Source organism: Chanos chanos, chromosome 6, assembly GCF_902362185.1.
Source record: "Chanos chanos chromosome 6, fChaCha1.1, whole genome shotgun sequence".
NCBI lineage: Eukaryota > Metazoa > Chordata > Actinopteri > Gonorynchiformes > Chanidae > Chanos > Chanos chanos.
The window spans coordinates 21912701-21935438 of record NC_044500.1 but is presented as its reverse complement, the minus strand read 5'-3'; the positions used below and the strand labels follow the sequence as shown (position 1 = coordinate 21935438).

The following is a 22738-nucleotide window of genomic DNA, read 5'->3' as shown; positions in this document are numbered from 1 at the left end:
AGTTGTTTGCAACAAACTTTCCGGCAGTCCTTGCATGGTTTGTGGGATGTCTGTAGCCCAGTATTTTGGTTTTGTGGAACAGCGCATTTAGAATGAACATTTTCCTGAACTGGTTGAAATCTTAAATGTAGAAAATGTACGATATGAGTCTGTCCTACCTCATTAAGACAGCTTGTTGCTGCTGCAGAGGTGATCACATTTCCTGACATTCATGTAGCCTATTCAAATACTAATAAACTAATATTCTCTCTCTCTCTCTCTCTCTCTCTCTCTCTGTTTTTTTTTTTTGAGAATTTTGTACTGTTTAAGGCAAATGCACAGTTGGAAGCAAGTAAGAATGAGAACAATGAGTTCTAATCCTTTTAGGTTACTGATACAGCAAAGTATGTTACAGTAATCAACCAAGACAATGCCACTCTGAGAGCTATGGGAGCTATACTGTTTTCACAGAGATGTATTGCCATCAGTAGTTTTGGCTCAGTTTATTCTCTGGAGAATCAGCTTCTTCTCCATGACTCACACTAGTAGTCACCCAGGTTGGTTTCAGAGAGAAAGGTGTGTGGGATATTTCTGCTGTGCAGTGTGACTCATTAGAAATCATGGGAAATAAACCCACGGCACTCTCATATCTTTACCACATTAATCAACATGTTGATGACTGGTATTTTCATTCACTTTAATGAATACATAATGAATACATAATTATGTAACTGCAACACAGTTGTTTTGACAGTCAGTTTCTTTATGTAAAGAAAGACTAAAGAAATCACACTGAAGTCCTCAGAAATGAGATTATCTTCATGCAGGTTATCCCATGAAATTAACTGAGCTACAGTATTAATCCTGAATTCATCAAATAACACACTTTGGATTATCACAGTCACTCAAGTTTTCAAGTGAAATTGGACTTGCAAAATAGATTATGATCCACATTCTGTTTAACCCTTATGTAGTTTTTGCAAGGTGATTCGGTGAACTTGGTTGACATTTCTGGGCATATGGATGTTTTTGTGGATGGAATCATTTGGAATCAGTGGAGTTCTTTTGTTAGCCACAACAGTCCCAATCCTCCTGGTAAAGTAGAGACAAGTAATATAAGGATGAATATTAATATTTGGAGAGTGAATTGGTGTTTCTTTGCCAAATAAATTCCTTTCAACTCAGTTGGTTTCCTTTTCTCCTAATTACTTAGCCTCATCTTCTACTTTAAGTTTCATCAGTAGAGGAACATAGAGTCTATTCCATCCCTCAGTCCATTCATCAAATACATTTATTCTCTTGTTTTGAGTATGGTGTGATTTTCAGTGACTGATTTGTGTATGTAGTTCTGAGTAATTGGAGCAATGCCAACCGTAAAAATTTGATTATACTTGTAATCACCGTATTTGGTTGTGATCATTCCAGAGATGATGTCATGTAGCCACACTTCTGAGTCAATAAGCAGGCTGTGCTGGCTCATTTTAATAATGTCTTGTTTAGAGGAGAGCTGCACAGATGTTTGAAATGAGCTTTGTAGTAAAAGTCAAATTCGTTATTTGATTACAGACTGGCCCAAGGAAATAAATTGGGGCAGGTAAAGCTAGGGTGTCCCCCATTTTAGCTCAGGTAGCCAAGTTCCTCCAACCTGAGGAAAAGTATTTCATTCTCAAGCTTGTGTTTACTTGAAAAGTTACCTTTTTATTTAAATTGAGTTTACAAAAAAATGTGAAATGAGTGAAGCAACTTTGGGTTCTGTGACAAACCTGGCAGGTTTATGACCCATGAGACTGTCAACTAATTTAGCTAATTTTGCTGCCAACTCTGTTGCTAACCATGCTTTGCCTTGGGCTTGCCACTTTGACTTTGAGTTTCTTTGATTATATAACATTTATTGTTATATAATCAAAGAAACTGGTTAACCCCATTTCCCCCCTGAATGCTAGGTTCTTAAGGCTTTTTCAAGATTTGCCAGACAGTAATGGTCTCTAGATAATTAGACACACCTCTGCTAGAGCCTGAGATCAGTCATCCTTATGAACCATGCAGTGTTTTAGTTTAAGTCCTCCAGAGATACTTAGCTTACGCTGCTGGAACACTACATGGCAGAGACTGTAATGCAGTGTCTGTCTTTCTCATTGAAAATATAAGGTGTGTCTGCACACATGTTTAAAGCAGTTCTGCTGAATGATGACAAATAGCTAGCACGGGAACCATGTTTTTAGTTGGACATTGGCATTTATGGGTCCACCCTTGTCAATGCTGGAGCCTCAAACAGTTATGACCACTCTCCAAAAGGTATTGCCTGACATTTGTGTTGTCTGACAGATTGAGCATAACTACAAAGGCGGGTTTTTTTTGTTGTTGTTTTTTTTTTTTTTTTTTGGACACATCTTTCAATGGCAAGGAACACAGAACACCAGTAAATCAACAACATACAAATGTGATAATTGCTAAGATTCAAATGCTAGGGGGAAAGAATTATGATAAGATAAGATAAGATAAGATAAGATAAGATAGAACTTTATTCATCCCGAAGGAAATTCTTGTGGCAGAGGTTGCTCAAAAAAATTACAACTACATAAGAATAAAACAATGGAGTAATAAATAACATCTGTGCCTAATACAATAACAATAAAAAGTGAGATAATTTAGTAAAAATAAGTACACTAAAACAAAAAGTAGAAAAGTGATATTGCACATAATATTCAGAGTCATATTGGCAGTGATATTGAAAAGTAATAAATAGTAACTATTGCACATGATATTGAAAAGTAGTGTCACACATGATATTGAGAGGTAAATATTGCACATGATATTGAAAAGTAATATTGCCAATGATGTTGAGAAAGTAATATTGCGCATGATATTGATATTATTGTTCTTAGTATCCGATTCTTCAGCAGTCCTCTCTACAGAAGGCTAGAAAGACAATCATTCTCGATGTCCGGTCAGAATATGTGGACAGTGCTTAAAGATGGGACATGGCTTGAAGTAGGAATTGCAATTTTCAATTTGTGGACTGAGAATTGATGGAATCAGTGGGGGAAAGATCATGAAGGTCTTTTGTACTTTCAGAGGTAACCTGAATTCCTCTCCCCTCACCTGATCCAATGGAGTAACTGTGATTACACCTACCTCCCTTGCTTAATGTAACACTGCTTCATCCCAGATGGCTCACTGTTTTCCATTAATGACATTAAAATGATCACGGTATAATAACTCCAGAGTGGGTCTCTTCAGATGATAAATGATGAGTGATCTGAAATTTACTCCAAACACACAGATGAATGTGTGACACTCTGTAGCTGTATTAATATTGTTTGTGCTTTTGTTGACCATTTTTAGGATGTCCCATCATTGTGGAGTAACTGTGTGATATGTGCCTCTCTGGCTCCTTTTGTTGAGTCTCCGGCATGTCTCCGTCTCCTGGCATGCTCCGTTACCTCAGAGAATGTCTTGCTCACAAGCCCAGAAGTTTTATTGGAATTAACTGGAATCACAACATGGGATTTGATGCTCTTTTGATAATCATGTTGACTGAGCCAGTCACTGTCTTTGATTTCTCATTGAACAATGCATAATCCCTCCCTTTAGAGAGAAATGTTTTAAAAATATTGTCACAATCCCTGACAGAGTGTTTGTACGAGATCAAGTGATATCCTCAGTGATGATGTAAACTTGAGTAGTGTAAATTTGGCTAACCATTTGGCCAGACCTTTTTTTTTAAATGGAAATATTTATATGGCTGAGCAGTGAGAGCGATTCTGTTTCTTTATGGTGGACTGAGGTTCCTCTCCAGCCAAATATGACCGCCTCATTTCCAGTACTGTTTCTAGCTCTTGCGTGTGTGTGTGTCTGTGTGTGTTTTTATCGTCACAGGAACCCTCTCAGGGTATAGACGATGTTGACAAAAAGGAACCAGAGGTGTATCTGCCTAAAACAATTCCAACATATTGTGGTAGCCTGAGCCTAAACAGAACCTCAGATTTAAGTAAAATCAGTGGTTATACCATATGGACATCTGTGAGAATGGAAATGTTCAATTGATAACTGAGCTTGCTTTTTCTGGTCTGTTTTATCTGAGTTTAATCTTCCTCAGTGAATACAAGATGTGACGGATTTATGTTGAAAGGTTCTGTTATTCTGATCTGTGAGATTGTTGGCAAGTTTCTGTGATATACATGCACTTTCTATAGGGGAGACACTGGCATTTGTTTAGTTGCTTTTGTCAGATTATGTTTTGAGCACTTTGAGACAACAGCTCAGCACTCAACACTAAAATGTTCCTGGCAGTTGGTGTCAAGGGCCTGCTAAAGGACCTCAGCTTTAGCAGTGTCATACTTAATCATGTCAAAGCTTTTGGCAATTACAGATCATTTTTTAACCCTGAAAAAGAAGTCACACAAGCCTCGTTACCTATAAAATATGAAGTCATCCATCAGTCCTGAGGAAAGATATATTTATAAAACATCCAAATTTTGTGATCATACAAACAATTAATTAAACGGTGATAAAAGCAAGACCTTGTGTGATAGAATTAGATCCTCATCCTTGTTTCATTGATTAAACCCCATGTGGTGGTTCGCTGGACATGCATTAGGGCTAATCCTAGATGAAAATTTGACTGTTGTACTGACCATTGATAAAGGTTTTTAGTCCTGACAAGGTTAACGCTGTATCTAGAAAACCTGACACTGTGATTATTTAGGCTCTACTCCATTGTTCTAAGTAGATACTTAATGAATAAAAGCTGTTGTTTCCTTTGAGCTTAATTTAGACTTTCTTTCCACAGGTTTAGTTAGTGCATCTTATACATCAACAGATATCCAGCAGCGTGAGTGGTGGCATTACCAGGGGCCTTTCAGTTTAACAGGGTTAACTTTTACTGTATCACAGAACTGAAACTGCATCAGTTTAATGGATGGATGGACAAATCAGGGAACAAATATATAAGTCTTTTTAATTCTCAGTAGATTCTATGACTGCACAGCCAACCATTAATTCCGAGAACACATTATATTTCTGTTTCCTGTGATTTGAGACAAATGAGCATAATCAAATGACAAATGTTGAGTTAGGACTGTACACACACTTTTGTATTGCAAGATTTACTGTCTCATGATGTGGTTTCAAAGCTCAGGATTAGCACCGAAAACTTTTTCCTTTAATTGTTTCAAGAGCTCACAGAAAGCACTTTGATCAGTCTGGCTTCTCGCACTTAAGACAGTTCAGTTTCCTAGACTCAAAGTCAAAATGGGAGTCTCTTTCCTCATACCATATATTTTAACAGGGCAGTAAATGAATAAGAAACATTTTTTTCTGAGGTGACAGCACATGGGTCTAGCCTGAAGCAGGAAATTGATTTTTTGGCTCTGTATAAGAAGAACATGCCTGTGTGTGTGAGTCTGTGAGATCTATTAGCCTGTGCAGACTTTCTGAGACCAGATAGGAGGGGCCCATCCCATTGCACTCACTTACTGAACAGATTTTCAAAATTAAAAAAAAAAAAAAAAATCAGTGATTCTGAGAGGCAGGAGCTTGGCAGTAAAGCAAATCACTACCATCAGATTTTTTGTGGATGTTGCAATTACAGAGAACTGCTCTGTGAATTGTACTACTTTTGAGTTTGTAGCAAAGGCTGCGGGATGAGTTTCACTAAAATAAGTGTTTGACACAGTTTAAATAAGTATTCGACACAGTTTGATTATGTATTTGACACAGTTTAAACATGCATCTCAGTTTTGTCTAAATGAATTCTACATTGTAGATTTATGCATGAAATTTAGAACTCAGACATCCTTTGTATTTAAAGGTATACTATTTAAATACGTTTACTGTGACATTATTACATTACTAAGGAGGTTGGGTAGGAATGGGGTGGTGCATGTAAAAATGTGTTCCCATGTGTTCACATATACCTGTGTGTCTTGTGGAAGCACATGTTTGTGTCTCGGTCCCAATGCTGACAGATTGAAATTAGCTTTGGAATCCTGTGTGCACAGGGCATGCCTCCAGGAGATCCCAATTACAATGGTGCAGAGCTAGAGTGAGCACAGGGCAGACTGTGTGGAGCCCTTCTGCCTGCTCCTTCACTCAGTCAGTCACACATACTCGTGACTACATGGTCCCGATAGACCACCATAATCAGACACATTAAAGGCCACACACACACACACACACACACACACACACACACACACACACACCATAAACAGAAATGTGTGTGTGCGTGTGTTTGGACTGTTGTCATCTTCTTGGACATTAATTGGCATCGGACATTAAACAGGGTTGATTAGTGCAGTCTGAGATCTTACATGAATGATAAATGAGATGAGAAAAAACCTCTTTGAGTCACTGATTTAAACAAATCCTGTTAAAACAACTGGGGGAAACTGCATAAGTTTCTGTGGTGAGGACGCCTGTCTATGTTTATATTTGAAGAATTGAAGAGGAAATAAAGTGAAATGAAATGAAGTGAAGATACAGAGCATATTCATTTAACTCTGATGATGACACTGGACAGGAGCCATCCTATCAGAGCCATCATATCAGAGGCACTGTGTAACATGGTCAGTTATTTCTAATTGTCTGTAACACATTTGTGGTATTTGTTTTGTTCTACGAATAGCTACAGAATTCTGAAAAAAAAAACATCTCTTCACTGTGTCTCTGTTTAATTATATTCATACCCTTGATTTATTATACTGGTTTCCAGCCAGAGCTCTGCAGCCGTCCCTGTTTTAGAGTCCGTCCAATATTAGACCATCTGTATCTGTTGTCTGTTAGCATTGCATGCTGTGATGCTGTTAGCATTGCTGCCTGTGAGGTTAACAGTGTACTGTGAGAAAAATGCCAGTGATGCACTTAGCTGTACACATGCAAGTAGACCACTAAAAAATCTCAATTAAAACAAAGGTTTGACAAATCAAGTAGTGGATTTGAATACGTTGTCAGCATTATATATATATATATATTTTTCTTAATTTATGTCTTTGTTTTGGGTAAAACAGACATTGGTATAGTTCATTACTACTTTAAAAACAAGTTCTGTCTAAAGTTCTGTTGCTTTTTAATCTCTTTTTTTGCTACAGAAATTTTATCCCACATTTTAAGCTCAAACCAGCTGAATGGAGTTTTTTTTCCCCCTAAGAAGTACATACAAATATTTAAGCTCCTGTCTTATGCTGTGTTTATAATTCATTCATGACTATCATAGCACTAATCCTGGAGTCCAAAAAAAAGACTTTCTCTGTTTTAAACAGCCTCACAGGCTTGTGAGTCCATAGGCTGCAGTTTTATGGATGGTAGATCACTAATGCACGGAGTGACGGAGTTTACAGGCTCAAGAGTGCATTGACTGTATTGATGTTAGGTCATTTATCAGATTTGGTTGAGTGGTATTGGGGCTTTATGAGAGTGATTAAGATTTGCATTCATATAGAACCAGGTTAACACTTGTTTATTTTTGCATCAAAGAGAGGTGGCAGTTTTATGCCTTTCCAAATAAGAAAAGTATTTTTGTGTGAGCTATACATTTTTCTGTAAGATCCTTTACTAATTTACTCTCCACAGTTTTTGCTGGATGAGGACATTCCCTAAATTCACAACCCAAAAAGGAACAAGTGACCTTGGAGCACTCAACCGAATGCAGGGGCCTCTCACACAGGTCACTCAGCATCAGGGCTCAGACCGAGCCTGTGAGTGCATGTCAACATTTAGTCAGGTCCCAGAGTCTGCATAAGAAAGACTCAGGCCTACACTGAGGTACCAGAGGGCACTTTTACACAGTAAAGCAGCCCTGAGTCGGCCCTGAAACCAGACTTGTTCTAATTTAATTTGACATGGATGTGGGGGCAATAAAATCCCTGCCTGTGTTTTCCCTGGAGACATATAGTAACCTTGCTTAAATTTTTTCTTTTCTTTTTATATTGAAGTGTCCATATGGGACCAGCAAGGTACTGGCTTGTTAAAGGGAGACTAATACAGGAGAACTGTCTGAGTGAGGCTGTTTGCTCTTTGATGAGAGCAGAGACCATGCAATGCGCAACAGACCTTTAACAAGCAGTCCATTTTACTCTGTGTTTTAACCCTGCATTTTAACCCTGTCATATGACTGAAGAGACCAGTAGTGTTTAACCTTTTGAAGGCATAGCTTCACTGACAACTAATTCTCTGTTGTGAGAATGCCTCTGAGATGAGACACTGTGTTGTAGTAGGATGGTGATAAACTGAGACTGTAGTTTCGTGTACAGTTCTTCCTGCTGTAACATCCTTTGTCTCATTCCTGTAGGTATGGTGAAAAGCAGTCAGAATGAAGCCATTGCTGAAGGGTTTAGTGAGTTCCAAAGCAGCTCCGTTTCATCGTGAGAGGACGTATAGTAGGAGGATTTTGTTGGTGCTCTGTGTGGCCTTAGAGCTCATCACTGTTCATTCGTCTGCAGTGCTGGGCACTCTTGAGCTGCAGTTGGATGAGGAGCAGCCGGCAGGCACAATTGTTGGTGACATCAGTGCTGGATTACCACCTGGTGTCACAGCGTCCCTCTTCTTTATCTCGGATCATGAGGGCACAGGTGTAGGAACTGACCTGGAGATTGATGAAAGCACGGGCATTATAAAGACAGCAAAGGTTCTGGATCGAGAAGTCCGTGACCGCTACAACTTTATTGCTGTCACTGTGACAGGTGTGGCTGTAGAAGTGACTATTTTTGTCAATGACATCAATGACCACGCTCCCTTGTTTCCCAGACAAAGGGCCACTTTCAGAATCCCTGAACAGACAGCCATTGGCACCAGGTTTCCCCTCGAACCAGCCTTGGACGCCGACAAAGACCAGCTGACCACTCAGGGTTACCTGATAGCGGACGGTAATCAGGGACAGGCCTTTCTCCTAGAGACCAAACGGGGCTCAAACGAAGTGCTTTACCTTGACCTTGTGGTCAATGCTATTTTGGACAGGGAGAAAGGGTCCTCCTACACTCTTCTTCTAGAAGCTTTTGATGGTGGTTCACCAAAGAAAATGGGGCAGATGATCTTAGATGTGACTGTGCAGGACATCAATGATAATGCACCTGTCTTTAACCAGAGTCGCTACGACGCTACAATCTCAGAGAATCTTCAGCCCGGTAATAATATCCTACAGGTTTTTGCCACAGATGCTGATGAGGGAGACAATGGCTTGGTGTTTTATGAGATCAATAGGAGACAGAGTGATCCCGACAGCTACTTTGTCATTGACTCACAGACTGGAATCATCACTCTAAATAAGCCTCTGGACTACGAGATGAGAAAGGTCCATGAGCTGGTTGTTCAGGCCCGGGATAACGCAACCCACCCAGAGGTTACAAATGCATTTGTGACTATCCATGTAAGGGACTATAATGACAACCAACCCACCATGACCATCATCTTTCTCAGTGAGGATGGCTCACCGCACATTTCTGAAGGTGCCCAGCCAGGTCAGTATGTCGCTCGCATATCTGTGACCGATCCTGATTATGGAGAATACTCCAATGTCAATGTATCTTTGGAAGGTGGCGATGGAAAGTTTGCCCTGACTACCAAAGACAACATCATTTACCTAATCTGTGTGGATGAGATTCTGGACCGTGAAGAGCAGGATTTTTATGAACTGCGGGTCATGGCCACTGACTCTGGCACCCCCCCATTACGGGCAGAGTCCTCTTTCACCATTCAGGTGACAGACATCAATGACAACCCCCCTGTGTTTGACCAGGTGGAATACACTCAGGTCATTCCTGAAGTGGTCTTTCCTGGGAGTTTTGTGTTACAGGTTACAGCCCGAGACAAAGATCAAGGTCCCAATGGGGAGGTCCAGTACAGCATTCTGCATGAACATGGCAGGCACTCAGAGTGGTTCACTATTGACTCCATCACAGGCATCATTATCACCCTCACCCAGCTAGATTACGAGATTGACCCCACACCCACTTTGGTCATAATGGCCACTGATGGGGGACGGCCAAGTTTGTCCTCCACCGCTGTGGTTAAAGTAATCTTACAGGATATAAACGACAATGAGCCCATTTTTGGGAGCAACTTCTACAACGTGTCTATTAAGGAGAACACAGCACCAGGAACCTGCTTCATGGAGGTAGGATTTCCAGTCACTTCTTTATGTCTGAATTATTTTATTTTTCTCTGAGCTTATTTTCCTACACTTTGCTTAAAGACTGGGAATAAACTCGACTTCTGTAAAAGCATGTAAAGATTCTCATAATACCTTACAGTGGAACAAGTAAGCATATTAATTTTAAGAAGTTAATTTGACCTCATCATCATTAATACTGCAACAGAGGTTGATTTTGAGAGGAAGTCTGTTTAGATTGGAGAGATTCAGCCAGGGAGTAAATGATCCCAAATGCTACTTTGTCATTGACTCAGAGTAGATTTGTTGTGCATTGGCTGTCCTCACCTTTACCTCTGCTGTGTTTTCATTGTAACAAAGACACTGCAGGGGAGTTGATGTGTTGTAATGTCTTTCTCTGGATTACGTAGAATAAGGATTTTTACAGTACTTACAGTGTTGCACAGTCTGAGGAGTCATTTCATGGTGCAAAACATTGCATGTCAGGAAAAAAAGAGGAGAAGCAAACTGTTGTTTAATTCCATTGATGAACTACAGGCTCTAAAACCAGACTGTGGCTGAACATAATTACATCTCATTAAGACTTATTGTTTTCTCAGGTTGTTGTCTGCTGAGCAGAAAAAAAGCTTGTTTTCTTTCTCTGCTTTTTATCAGTGGCTGGTTGGAAACTTCAAAGTTCTCCTTTAATCAGCTGCTCCAGTAGGGAACTTTGGAAAGGAGAGCACAAGAAGTCATTTTGTAGTAAATCAAAAAATGTGGAATTCCACAAAGTCACATATTAATTGAATTCATGTTTTAGTTGAGTTTGTGGAGGATTTACCCTGGCGGGGGTTGAGACGCACTCTGCCGAGCTGAAAGAGGGCCCAGCAGACGGGATCTTGGCTGTGGGATCTCCCCAGAGAAAGGGAGGAGTGTGGAGGGAAGAGTCTTCAGCACAGCCTGAGTTATTTTGGCTGTAGCAGAAGAGCAGAGGCTGTGCGGGGTCGCCATGTGGGTGACATCACAGATGAGCGAGAGCAGCGAAAAAACTCAAATTGTTTATGATATTCCCTCAGATGTGGAGCTAGAGTTAGAAATGGAGTATTTCTTAATGGGAGAATGAGAGTGTTATGTAGTTGTGTTTCGTCTGACCTGTCCCACTGCTTTTCTCCACTTCCATTTTCATCTTAGGGCATTGATGAACTGACAGCCAGGAGAGTCTTGGTTCTGTCAAACATTTTGCCAGACCTTGAGAGGAGGTTTGTTAATAATCGTTGCTTTGACTATCTCAGCGACTGAGCCAAGTGCAGGGCTAAAGTCCAGAGCTAGCTGTTTCTGGCCTGCCATCCCTGAGTAGCAGGGGATGGAAATGATACACAGGCTGAACAAACTCCTGCCAAATCCACATCAAAGTATCACAGCACGGCATTCGACAGAAGCCCTTTCCCCCTTCATTACAAATCTTTACAAACGTTCGCTCTAACTTTTTCTTTGCGAAAACAGCACAGTCCTTCCAGTTGCTTCTGGAGTAACAGCACTAAAGTGTAAACCCTGACTTGCACTTCATTATGGTTATAATGCAGTTTGGTGCCATGTTTTTAATTCATGTTAGATTAGGTCACTGAAGCTGTACCATTTTTATGACAAAACAATGAATTTTTTACAAAAGCATTGCATAGTCCAGTGGTTTTCCATCATCATAACAGAAGTTTATTCTCGCTTTGAAATTCGTGTGTCTTTGTGCATCTCTATGCATTTGAGATCTCTCTACGCAAGACACCGAGGACTTTTAGCCAGAGTGGAGGTAAGAAGGCAAGACAGAAAACATATCCGTCCTTGAGCTGAAGCTGTCATAGAAGAGAAAGGATAAAAGGCCTCTGCCTGGTAAAAAAGTTTTAGACTGATGTGGTCTTGCTGCTGTACTTGTCTTCTGGGGTAGGACACTTCACACTGTGAACAGGCGACCATTCACTCTGTGTGCCACAGCTAGCCTTGGCTGACCAAGCTATGCTGAACAGAGAATGAAGAGAAAGGGAGTTTTTCACTCTGTCTGAATCAGGCAGCTGCATAATTGGTACATTTAGTTGAGACTCCCTTTTCTCAATGAATTGAATCGAGAGAGCTGTGTGGGAGATGGAGTGTGGTTGCACTGTGGGTCATCTACGCACAGTAAGGCAGGAAAGGCCTTTGTCCCATTTGGATTTAGTGAGCACTTTATACAATGGCCCGTTAGTGGGGGCTTGTTAGTGCCAAGGTTTATTTCCATAGCCTCTTTTTTCTCAAGATGTATTTTCTTTCATTCCTCCAGCTTTCTTCTTTTTCTAGGTGTATTTCCACTTTGTCATTGCTTTTGTTTCTGGCATGCTAAAGGATCTCTTCACATGCACAGAATGGTTCTGTTTGTGACAAGTAGAGATGGAGCGACTGTGTTTGAGACTAAGAAAGGCCCCTCTGTGTGTTTGGGCTGTTTGACGATGGGGTAGCTCCAGTGGAAAGAGTAGAAGGGTCTCAAGGCGGCTCACGGCATGAGGTATCAATCCCAGTGAAACCCTTACAGAGGGGCCGGAAGTGACCTTGAGGTGGGGGTGGGACTGTTTTGCCAAATCCTTATCTGATCTCACTTCAGAGCTCATTACCAACGTGTGAGGACAGACTGAAGCCCCTCAGTTCACACCAACTCCTCACTCCCTTAGACTGGACCCATCATCACCAGGGGCCCCAGAGCAAGCTAAGAGGGGCCCAGCACACTTGTGAGTTGAATGGAAATACATTTGGTGGTTTCTTAAGGGCTGCAACTTTTTCTTTCTTTACTTTTTTCTTTTTTTTTCTTTTATCAGTTTCTCCCTAATGATGCTTTCTGTCTCAGCTGTGTCTTGGCAGTTCTAAGGCAGACTGAACTCCAAGCCCTAACGCTGTCCTTGAAAAGACATCACCACTCTAATGTTCCATGTTTCACTCAGAGGCTCTGATTGGCCATGTCCATTAAACAGCACATGCTCAGTGCTCTTTGGTCATGAGGCTGTGATACAGACCTGTGCCTCTTTGCCGACCTTTTTATTTTTCCAGTGTGTATTTTGGTTCGGGACGATTTGAAGCACATTGCTCATTTCACAGGATGCAGAGATGTGCTTTCTTTTGGGCAGAGATGTACTTTCTTTTAGGCAGCAAAAGCTTAAGTGATGGTGCTTTTTTCCCCTTCTCCTCCAACGTGAAAGAGCTCGAAGTACAGGAAAAGGCAGGAGAACAGTTTCAAAGGCCCTTGAGAGTTGGTGATAGCGAATAAGAAACAGAGAAAAAGAGTAAGGAAAGAGAGAGAGAGAGAGAGAGAGAGAGTACACCACTAATAAAAAATGGAAAGGGTTATTTAAATGATCTGTTTAAACTTCAACTCTTTTTTCTCTCTCTTTTTCGGAAATGTTTGCACATTTTATTCTGTCCTGAAAACTAAAATTCAGAGACCTGCATTTACTCTGGGAACTGAAAAAAATGAAGATTATAGATACAGTATTTTATTTTAGAATTCCAACTGTCATTGAATTGTTTCTATGCTGTAGTTTATAGCTGCTCTGCCTTTTACTGTGATTGTGTGAGCTCTCTACATAAGTCATCTGTATTGATGAAACGCTATAAGTTCTCATGACTACACACACACACACACACACACACTGGAGATGTCTCTGTATTTATTCAGTTCCATTGGAAGGTGTTTGGCATGTCTTCATATTTCTCTTCAGCTTAAAGCTGTAGCCTGAAGGAAATGAAGAGATTTCAGCAACTGATGTTTCACATGTTACTGATATTGAACCCATAAAGGGGAAGCAGCAGCTAGTATGGCTCTTTAAAGAGTTTCTGTAGTACTGTAAGGCTTAAAAAAATTAGATGTCCAGTTCCTTGTCATCATGCAGTATAGATCCCGACCGATAAATCGGGGTGCTGATATTGAGCTAATTGCAGATAAATCTGTATCGGTGTTTATAATGGCCAATAAATGACAATTAAAAAGGACACGGAAGATGGATCCTTCAATCATGTTATGACATTCATGTCATCCATGCCTGGTTTTGCTGCAGTAACGTGAAAGCCGGTGCAGACAGTCAAACATCAAAATTACATTTAATGTCACGATAGTTGAGTGGTGTGGACTAAGCTGTTGACAAACTTGATTGTAGGTTTAGTTATGAAACAGCGTGGTAATTCTAGTGAGTAAACAAACAACGGTCCTGTCATTGCTCCCTCCTCTCTTCTAAAAATTTTCTCTGGCAACATCTCTTACAGCAGCTTATAATGCTATCCATTGCTAAATTAGGTTACTGACAAAGCAAGCTAATGCCATGTTTATCAGTGGAGAACTGCTAACGTTAATGAACGATTAAACTGTAGCATTTAACTTATTCTGCCTAAATGAAGCAATGATAAATATATCTGTGACTTGCATGTGTGTAGTTACAGTCAGTGCATTGGAAATTATTAAAGCAGAGGGGACACGTAAATAAAAATGAGCTGAACAAGTATCTAACATGGCTTCGTAGCCAAACAAAGTTTCTCTTTCAAACGTGTCGTGTGAAATCCCAAAGTCCTCAATATGACATGACTACAGTCATGTAGTATTAGATGCATTCAACAGCAGTGTTTACTCTAGCTCACTGTATCAGTTCAAAGCATTATTTATCAAAACTTTAATATATTTTGTCATACATTTGTTCAAAGCACTACTTACAGCAATAGAACAAGTTTTTAAACTGCATTATATCATGTTATCTTGGTTAGGCCTCTTAGATAACTACACATAACAAATGTTAGGGAAAGTCTATGTTTATGTGATGTGTTTCTGGAAAAAAAAAGAAAAGAAAAAAAAGAATATCGGCCGATATATCCTTATCGGATATTTAAATCATCAAATATTGAAATCGGTATTGGTCTGATCCTATATTGGTAGGGCCCTAATGCAGTAGCTCCCGACACCCTCTCTGAAGCATGAGTGATTTTCTCAGTTTCCAATGACTTGGTCAAATGATTTTGTAATGAACAAAAAGGACTGTCATTTCCTAGCTGCACTTACCTCCAGCCAGCAGTGCATAATGGCAAACGTTTGAATTTTAAGTGTCTGAGTTTCCTCAATGACTCTTAGACTGGGTCAGGGAACAGTTGTGATTAATTGTATGAATTGGAAGCTGGAGGTAAATGAGAAATGAAGCCTGGATAGCTGTATGTTCACCAGTATAAATCAAGCACAAGAGCATGCACTCCGAATAGAATACTGACCATTAATTCTTCCCAAAGAATTTTTTCACACATTCTGGTCTGTTTTATTGCTTTGTCAGTCTGGTTTGACAGCCTAGACACACAAAGGAAATAGCTTTCTGGTCTTTGAAAAATTTTGTGGAGACTTGGGTGAGTGGATCTGAGAGATTCTTTAAAGAGCCCAGTACGGTCTGTAAAGAAGACATGGAAAAGTTTTTTGTTTTTTTTACAACTGAAGTGGTAAGAATTGAAAATTCAGTATGACTTCTTGAACAGCACACTGGTCCACTTTCCTCCTCCCTTATTGCTAAAGGTAGGGCTTTTCTGTTTTTGGTTTAGGAACAATAACGCTACCTCTGTGACTCCTATTTGTCCCTATTCCTCTTACCTTCTGTTAACAACTGTACCACTGTGACTCCTGTTTGTCCTCATTCCTCTTCGCTCCTGTTAACTACTGTACGTCTGTGACTCCTGTTCGTCCCTATTCCTCTTCCCTCCTGTTAACTACTGTACGTCTGTGACTCCTGTTCGTCCCTATTCCTCTTCCCTCCTGTTAACTACTGTACCTCTGTGACTCCTGTTCATCCCTATTCCTCCTTCCTGTTAACTACTGTACCTCTGTGACTCCTGTCTGTCCCTATTCCTCTTCCCTCCTGTTCGTTACTATGCTGCAGTGACTCTGGCTTATGTGGTTTAACAGTATTTATACAGAACAAACAAATTACAGGAAACTACACATACTACTTAATGTGTTCACAAATATAATACTTCCCCAAGCACTCAGTTCAGATCCAAGTTAGGCCAACAGAGCAAGTATAAACAGAAATGCACATCTGTGCAGGGCCTTCCATGTTCAGGTCGGAGAGAGCTCCACTCAGGGCTGCTGCATGCTTTTGTATTGTGTACACATGCCTGTTAACTCAGCCTGCACTATACACAGGGTCAATGTCAACAGAAGATTTCAATTTTTAAGTTTTGCATATTATAGTATGAATGAAAGCACTAGTGCTTCTGTGTTGATTACTGAGAAATTCAGGATGTTTGTGCTGTAAAACGATGCCGTGGCAACAGAGACGGAAGAGTTACACACATTTAGTGGTTTGGTTCTGGAGTGCCACAGTCGAAAATCTGAGGTTAAATCAAAAGTCTGTGCATGCCAGTTGATGACCAGTCTTCAATGGATCTCTTTGATGGGAACGGTGGTTTAGCCTGTGTTTGACGTAGCCAAATGAATGATAAATGTAGTCTGGTTGCTGAACCCTCAGAGTTATATCGACAAAAAAAAAGGCATTTCCTGTGTGCATATCATGTTTACATTTTTCTAGTTTAGTGCTACATTTCTTTTTGTTATGTTCAGCTCCTCTTGTAAACTATCATATTATGACTATTATCATATTAGAACATGTGTCCATATACACAAACAATCAGAACCAGTGAGATCAGAACATTTTTTAATGAGCTGAATAGAAAGGACAATGTGATCAATTTGCACAAAAAACTAAATTGATGTTGTAGTTGGTTCTTGATAAACCCTAAAGAATTGAGCTGAAAGTCAGCATGCCTCATTCTGAGGAGTAAGTGTAAGTGTGTGTGTGTGTGTATGTGTTCGTGTGTTTGTGTGTGTTGTTTTTTTATATGTGTGTGTATAATTTGTGCTCTGAGGAAACTGCTGGTGTGACTGTTCACTGCTGATCAAGGCACATGATAGCCACTGCTTTCTCCCTCTCCCCTCGCATCTGGAGAAACACAGGGAGAGTCGGGGCAGGGGGAGGGGCAGGGGGGAGGGTATAGGGGGCTGGCTCAGGGCTCTGTGGCCTGTGGGCCAGACTGTCTGCTGCAGGTGAGGCCAATCTCTGAAGTCTCCTGCCAAGTTTCTGTGGAAAGATGTAAGCATGGAGTGAAAGTGAGAGAGAGAGAGAGAGAAAGAGAGAGAGGGAGAGAAAGAGAGAGAGGGGGAGCGAGAGAGAGAGAGAGAGAGAGAGAGAGAGAGAGAGAGAGAACATGAGCAGGTCTCCAGAGGACCGGCAGGCCCCTGGCTGCTGAAGAAGAGCCTTGGTTCTGGATGAAGCTGCTGAAACATCTCATTGGTCTTGTGCTGAAGGGGTAGAGTGTCTTTTTGTTCTCTCATTTGCCTCTCATCTTTGTCCTTGCTTTCTTTTCCCCGTAGCACTCTGTCACTCCCTGTCTCCTGGTGAACACATTGCTTATTTTCATGCATGTTTTAAGTGCACGGGATTCAAAGGACTGTGGTGTGGAGAGAGCAACACACACACACACACACACACACACACACACACACACACACACACACACATGCACGCATGCACGCAGGCACATTTGTGCACATACTCATGCACATGCTTTTGTGCATGTGAACTGCCTCTCTCTCTCTCTCTCTCTATCACTCTCACTCTGTCGCATACATAAACATATGCTCATACACACAAAGATACACACATGAACAAATATACACACATACGCACACTGTGTACAGTGTCATCTCCAGATCACTCAGGGTCCGTTAATACTACTGGCGAGAACTATACTTGCTTTTAGTCAGTGTCCAGGTGTGCATGTATTTTTTCTGGAACTATCACACAGTATAAAATTATATCTAATCTTATCACCCCAGGATGACAACTGCAGTAGGCCACTCCGTCACCCATGGAACCACCTGTGGTTCCTTTGTTGGCAGTGTCTCTGCTGCATAGGGGACACCTCTCTCAGGCGTCTGGTAAAGATGAGGATATCCTCATTTTTCCTCAGGGTGATGGATTCACACTGCTGAATATGATACCTCAGGGCTTTGGCAGCAAACACTATAACCCACAGTTATACTGGTGGGTTGATGTTTTTGGTATGTGATTTCTTTTTTTTTGGGCGCGATTTTTTTATTAGTGATTTATTTAATAATTACTTTAAGAAAAGTAGTAATTCTCTGATAATTCATTCTCAAAGGCATCAATACTGCACTGATGATTTCTCAAAGTTCAAATGAAGAAAGCTCTTCTCTCCCAAACCTGCAAATCGAAATAAACGTTCCTCTACGTTTGTTATCTGACGCTCTTTGAATGACAGCCCAGACTGAGCTTTAATGAGGAAAAAAGTTTAACTCTGATGTGTATTTGGACAATCTCTAGACTTTCCACACTCTGCAGTTTGCTGAACAGACTCCAGGTACATGTTCATTACTGGGAGTGATGTTCCTCCTCACAGTTGAAATGTCTGCCCAGTCTGTACTCGTTTTGTGATTTACGGTCAGACTGGAACCTGTTTCCGCATGAGAAGCTGACATGAAGGGCATTTCACTGTGAGATATGTACATGAAAGGCTGTTAAATCTGCTTTTGTTCTGTCAGCTCATTGGCAGATACATCAGTAATCAGCCAGATTAGACCACATTGCCTCATATATTTCTGTCTGTGTAAAATCCTAACATCTGGCAAAATCTTGGTAATAACTCAAGCAATCTGCATGGTAGGCATTTGCTTCACATGTCACAGTTATCATATTTTACCAGTTTTTGGGCTGTGTTACCATCTGACATATGGATGTTTTCTTATGTTGATATTTACTGTGTTCCTCAAAACCTTTACATTAATGTACATAACACACAAATGACTGCAGTGTATCTCCTTTATAAAGAACATTCATTATTTTTTAGATAAACCATTTATTTGGGGGTATTTTTTTAAAAAGTTAGAAATGTCAAGCTGGTGTAACCATCTAAACAGACTCTCGTAATTCTTTTTATTAAGTTCTTAATCGGTTAATAGTTTGATATAAATTTATGGAACACAAAAACAGATTAGAAAAAACAGCATAACAGTCCTGGTTAAAAGTCTTATTATTTGACAAACTTTTGTCCAAAACCCTTATTGTATATTGTCAGTCAGTGGAAACAATATCAGCTAATTACAACTATGAGTTCCGAAAGTTTCACACAAACCTTAGTGAACTCAGTTACATCAGCTCAGGTTTCATAACCTCATGTATTGGAGAATGGTGTGTTGACCATGAAAACATTGCCGCATTATATTAAGCTGCCTCAGTTTATACCACCCCCCCCCCTTTTTTTTTTTACGCCTACTTACTATTCTGGTTTGTGTTTTTATTTTAGAAATGGTGTAAGCGCTGTGGTAGGAGTGAGAGATAATGAGCAGTAAACAGTGTTAGTAATTGTGTTTGAGAGAAGGTCTATGAGGTGTGTGGTCAACAGGGTGCGAGTTAGTGGCATTTGCTAACCTCTTTGTGTTTGTGCTACCAAGCTTAACATTAGCTCTTAGGTAATGACTCTGGAGAAAGCAATTACTGATTTCCTACTCTGTGATGATACACAGAACAGTGTATTGTGTGGGGGTCGACTCATTCAGTTGGCTTATTAAGTGTTATCTAATAACTGACTTTTTCACTGTACGTTAGACCAAAACTGTACAGTTACGCACATCTGACAGCATCTGACTGATAAATCAGATCAGATCAGCTCTTTTCTTTTCTTTTCTTTTCTTTTCTTTCTTTTCTTTTCTTTTCTTTTCTTTTCTTTTTTCTACTTAAATATAGTCTTAAAACAACAGAAACAGTATGAATAGATATTCTTTTTGACTTAAACAATACTTCCAAAACTAGAAACCATGATGAATACTGACAGAAAGATATATAAGGCGCATTTCATCACTGACATTTATGTAAACATCTGTGTGAGTCATTTGCCCTTATTTTACGAAATGAACATACTGGCGTACGGTCATTTCCATGCAAAGCTTGGCATTTATCAATGTGGATGTGAGCTGAGCGGGGGCTATGATCAAAGCTCACATCAAGTCCCAATTCATGTGCGCAAGTTTTCGACTATGGACTTGCAGTGCAGCATAGTAATATAGTAATAGCATCTGGCTGAATCTGAGAATTGTTATTAGACCATATATTCTGACTGGCATCTAAGCGTATGCAGCCACATATTCATCACTAAAAAATATGAAGCCTATGGCAAAATATTTTATTTTGTAAAGGCCTACATTGACTATGTGTCATATATCCCAAACATAAATAGGTATTTTCAAATTGTTTGCAATTAACAGTGTTGACAGTTTTTTGATATAAGATTAATTACTCTTTCATTTTGAGATAGCCTACTTGTTAGGCTTGACTCCTGGTGACAAAATTAGAAGCAATTAAATTTAAGCAATTGAAAACAATGGGAAGGCTAACCGATTTGCAATGTGATAGGTTAGATGCTTATTCAGTCACCTGTTTACGTATAATGTATGACTATATTACACATCCCCATGCTGTAAACTCTAGGAGCGAGGCCTCTAAACTGAGAAGATATAGGGGCATGATATTTAAAAGACAGTTGTTTTCAGACAACACATTTATCAAAGCCCGCACATTCTTATGCTTTGATTGGTGAGATACGAATGTTTCATGAATCACATGTGTACCTTGTCGTAAGATGACTGCACCTGGATCTGTGCTGGTTTCTACATTAGACTGATAAATGAGGCCCATTTTGAGCATGCCAGCCCATATCTGAGGTGACAGCTGATTTTCTAAGTGCTTTTTCAGGTTTCATTTGAAGGCAGCTGAGAAAATGTGGTCTTTGTTCAAAGCAGTGGCATAATTTCAGGCAGTGCTATTACCTAATATTGCTTGTCAAAAACTGATATAGCACTCAAACTGTACACTGGCCTAAACTCCTTAACCACCAGGCAGACTAGCTGTATAGCTTATCTGTATTGGCTGCATAAGAATAAAAAGTCTTTACTCTTTTAAAGAATGTGTGTATGCAGACTGCAAGCGACCTCAGCGACCCCCAGTCCAGCTCCTGCAGGTGCAGTAACGGAGAGAAAAGTGCTGCCATGCTCAGACAGCCTTGAGAAACAGAGTAAAGCATTTAGCCGGTAGTGTAGTCATACCATCCTTTCCTCTGTTCAGAACCACATCAGTGAAACTCTTGTGGAATGCTAACTCAGGACTGCAGTGGTTGCTAAAAGCTGATTAATTCATGAATGGTTTGACTCTGTTAAAATGGTAAGGGATGGAGAGGGTGCTAAAGGGAATGGAGGTATCAGTTCAGTTATTTGTCTCCGTTAATTTGCTACAGATAAACGATTGTATTGTGATACTGAAGGGATTTTTATTTGAGTCACTCGCACACACAGATACACACACACACACACACAAGAAAAAGGGGGTTTCATAGTTTTGAAGAGAGCCCTTCCATTTTAAGTAGCAGCTGTCACTTTGCTGTCTGGGCCTCAAACTCTGACATAACCAATTCTCTCTTTCTTTCTTTCTTTCTTTCTTTCTTTCTTTCTTTCTTTCTTTCTTTCTTTCTTTCTTTCTCTAGGCAACTGCGTTGTGTTGAAGATTTCCCTTAAAGAGACACTTGCTCCAGTGATACAGACATAATGACAACAAAGCATTAGGAAACACTCATAAAATAATTAGGTTACCATGAACTTAACTGACTGAAGTCCATTATCATGTAGCAGTACCCATTACAGTGTTTTCACTCTTGTAACAAGAAAACTGAAGAGAGATTTAGTATTTTTAAAGTGTAGTCTCTTCAACGGCTTATCTTCAGACTGTAAAATTCACATGATGGTTCTGATCCAGTGCTTTTATTTGATATGTGAATATGATAAAGACTGTGATGAAACACATTTCTGGTCTTTTAGTGAATGAACAGATTAAAGAAGTGCTCATAAATTTTACTGCTCACTTGTCAATGTCCATATTAGTTGTCTTAAAATGTTTATCATTGTGTTTGTTGGGTTAGAGTGGATTATATCTGCTCTGAGTTAGCCTGAAGAAATGTCAGCTGTAACATTTACATGCCAAGTTGTGAGAGGGAGGCCAAGAATGGAGTATTTTGGCTCTGGATTCTCCTACCATCTAATCTAATGATCTCACCATCTCACCTCTGATTTCATCTAATCTAAAAATCTCACTTCTCATTTCATTAGCACAGCTCGCAACCCATCTGAAAGGGCTCTGCTTTCAGTCCAGTCCTGAATCTCAGGCCATCCCTGTGTCAGGCCATATCGTCAGGCCATTCCTGTGTCTGGGTTTCTGTGGAGTGTGAAGTAGGGGCAAGGAAAGTAGGATATACAGCTCTGAGGTCTCAGCATAGAAGATGTGAGGAAATGTGGACCTTTCTGTAATGAGGTGTGTGTGTGCATGTGTGTGTGTGTGTGTATCCATAGCCTTGACTGATGGAGTGTAGGAGCTGGAAAAATTTATGATGCCCTAAAAAACAAACAACCAAAAAAACAACAACAGCAACAACAACAAAACAGGTGGGTCACAAATGAAGGCAAACTTACTGAGCCATGGCACTATCATCCATTCTTTTCTCCAGAGCGATAAACTGTCACTCCTCTCTCACAATAAATATGATGGACGTTAAACTGTCTCTCTCTTGGCGGGAGGA

The 22738-nt window shown here is 40.1% G+C and overlaps 1 protein-coding gene across 1 annotated transcript in view; it reads left to right on the top strand.

Moving 5' to 3' along the window:
• The first annotated feature begins 8290 nt into the window (after positions 1-8290).
• The window catches only part of dchs1a (dachsous cadherin-related 1a), a 99593-nt gene continuing 85145 nt past the window's right edge, over positions 8291-22738 (top strand). Inside the window, exon 1 of the mRNA XM_030778156.1 lies at positions 8291-10090. Coding sequence (XP_030634016.1) covers positions 8291-10090 — 1800 coding nt within the window. The remainder of the gene's footprint in view (positions 10091-22738) is intronic.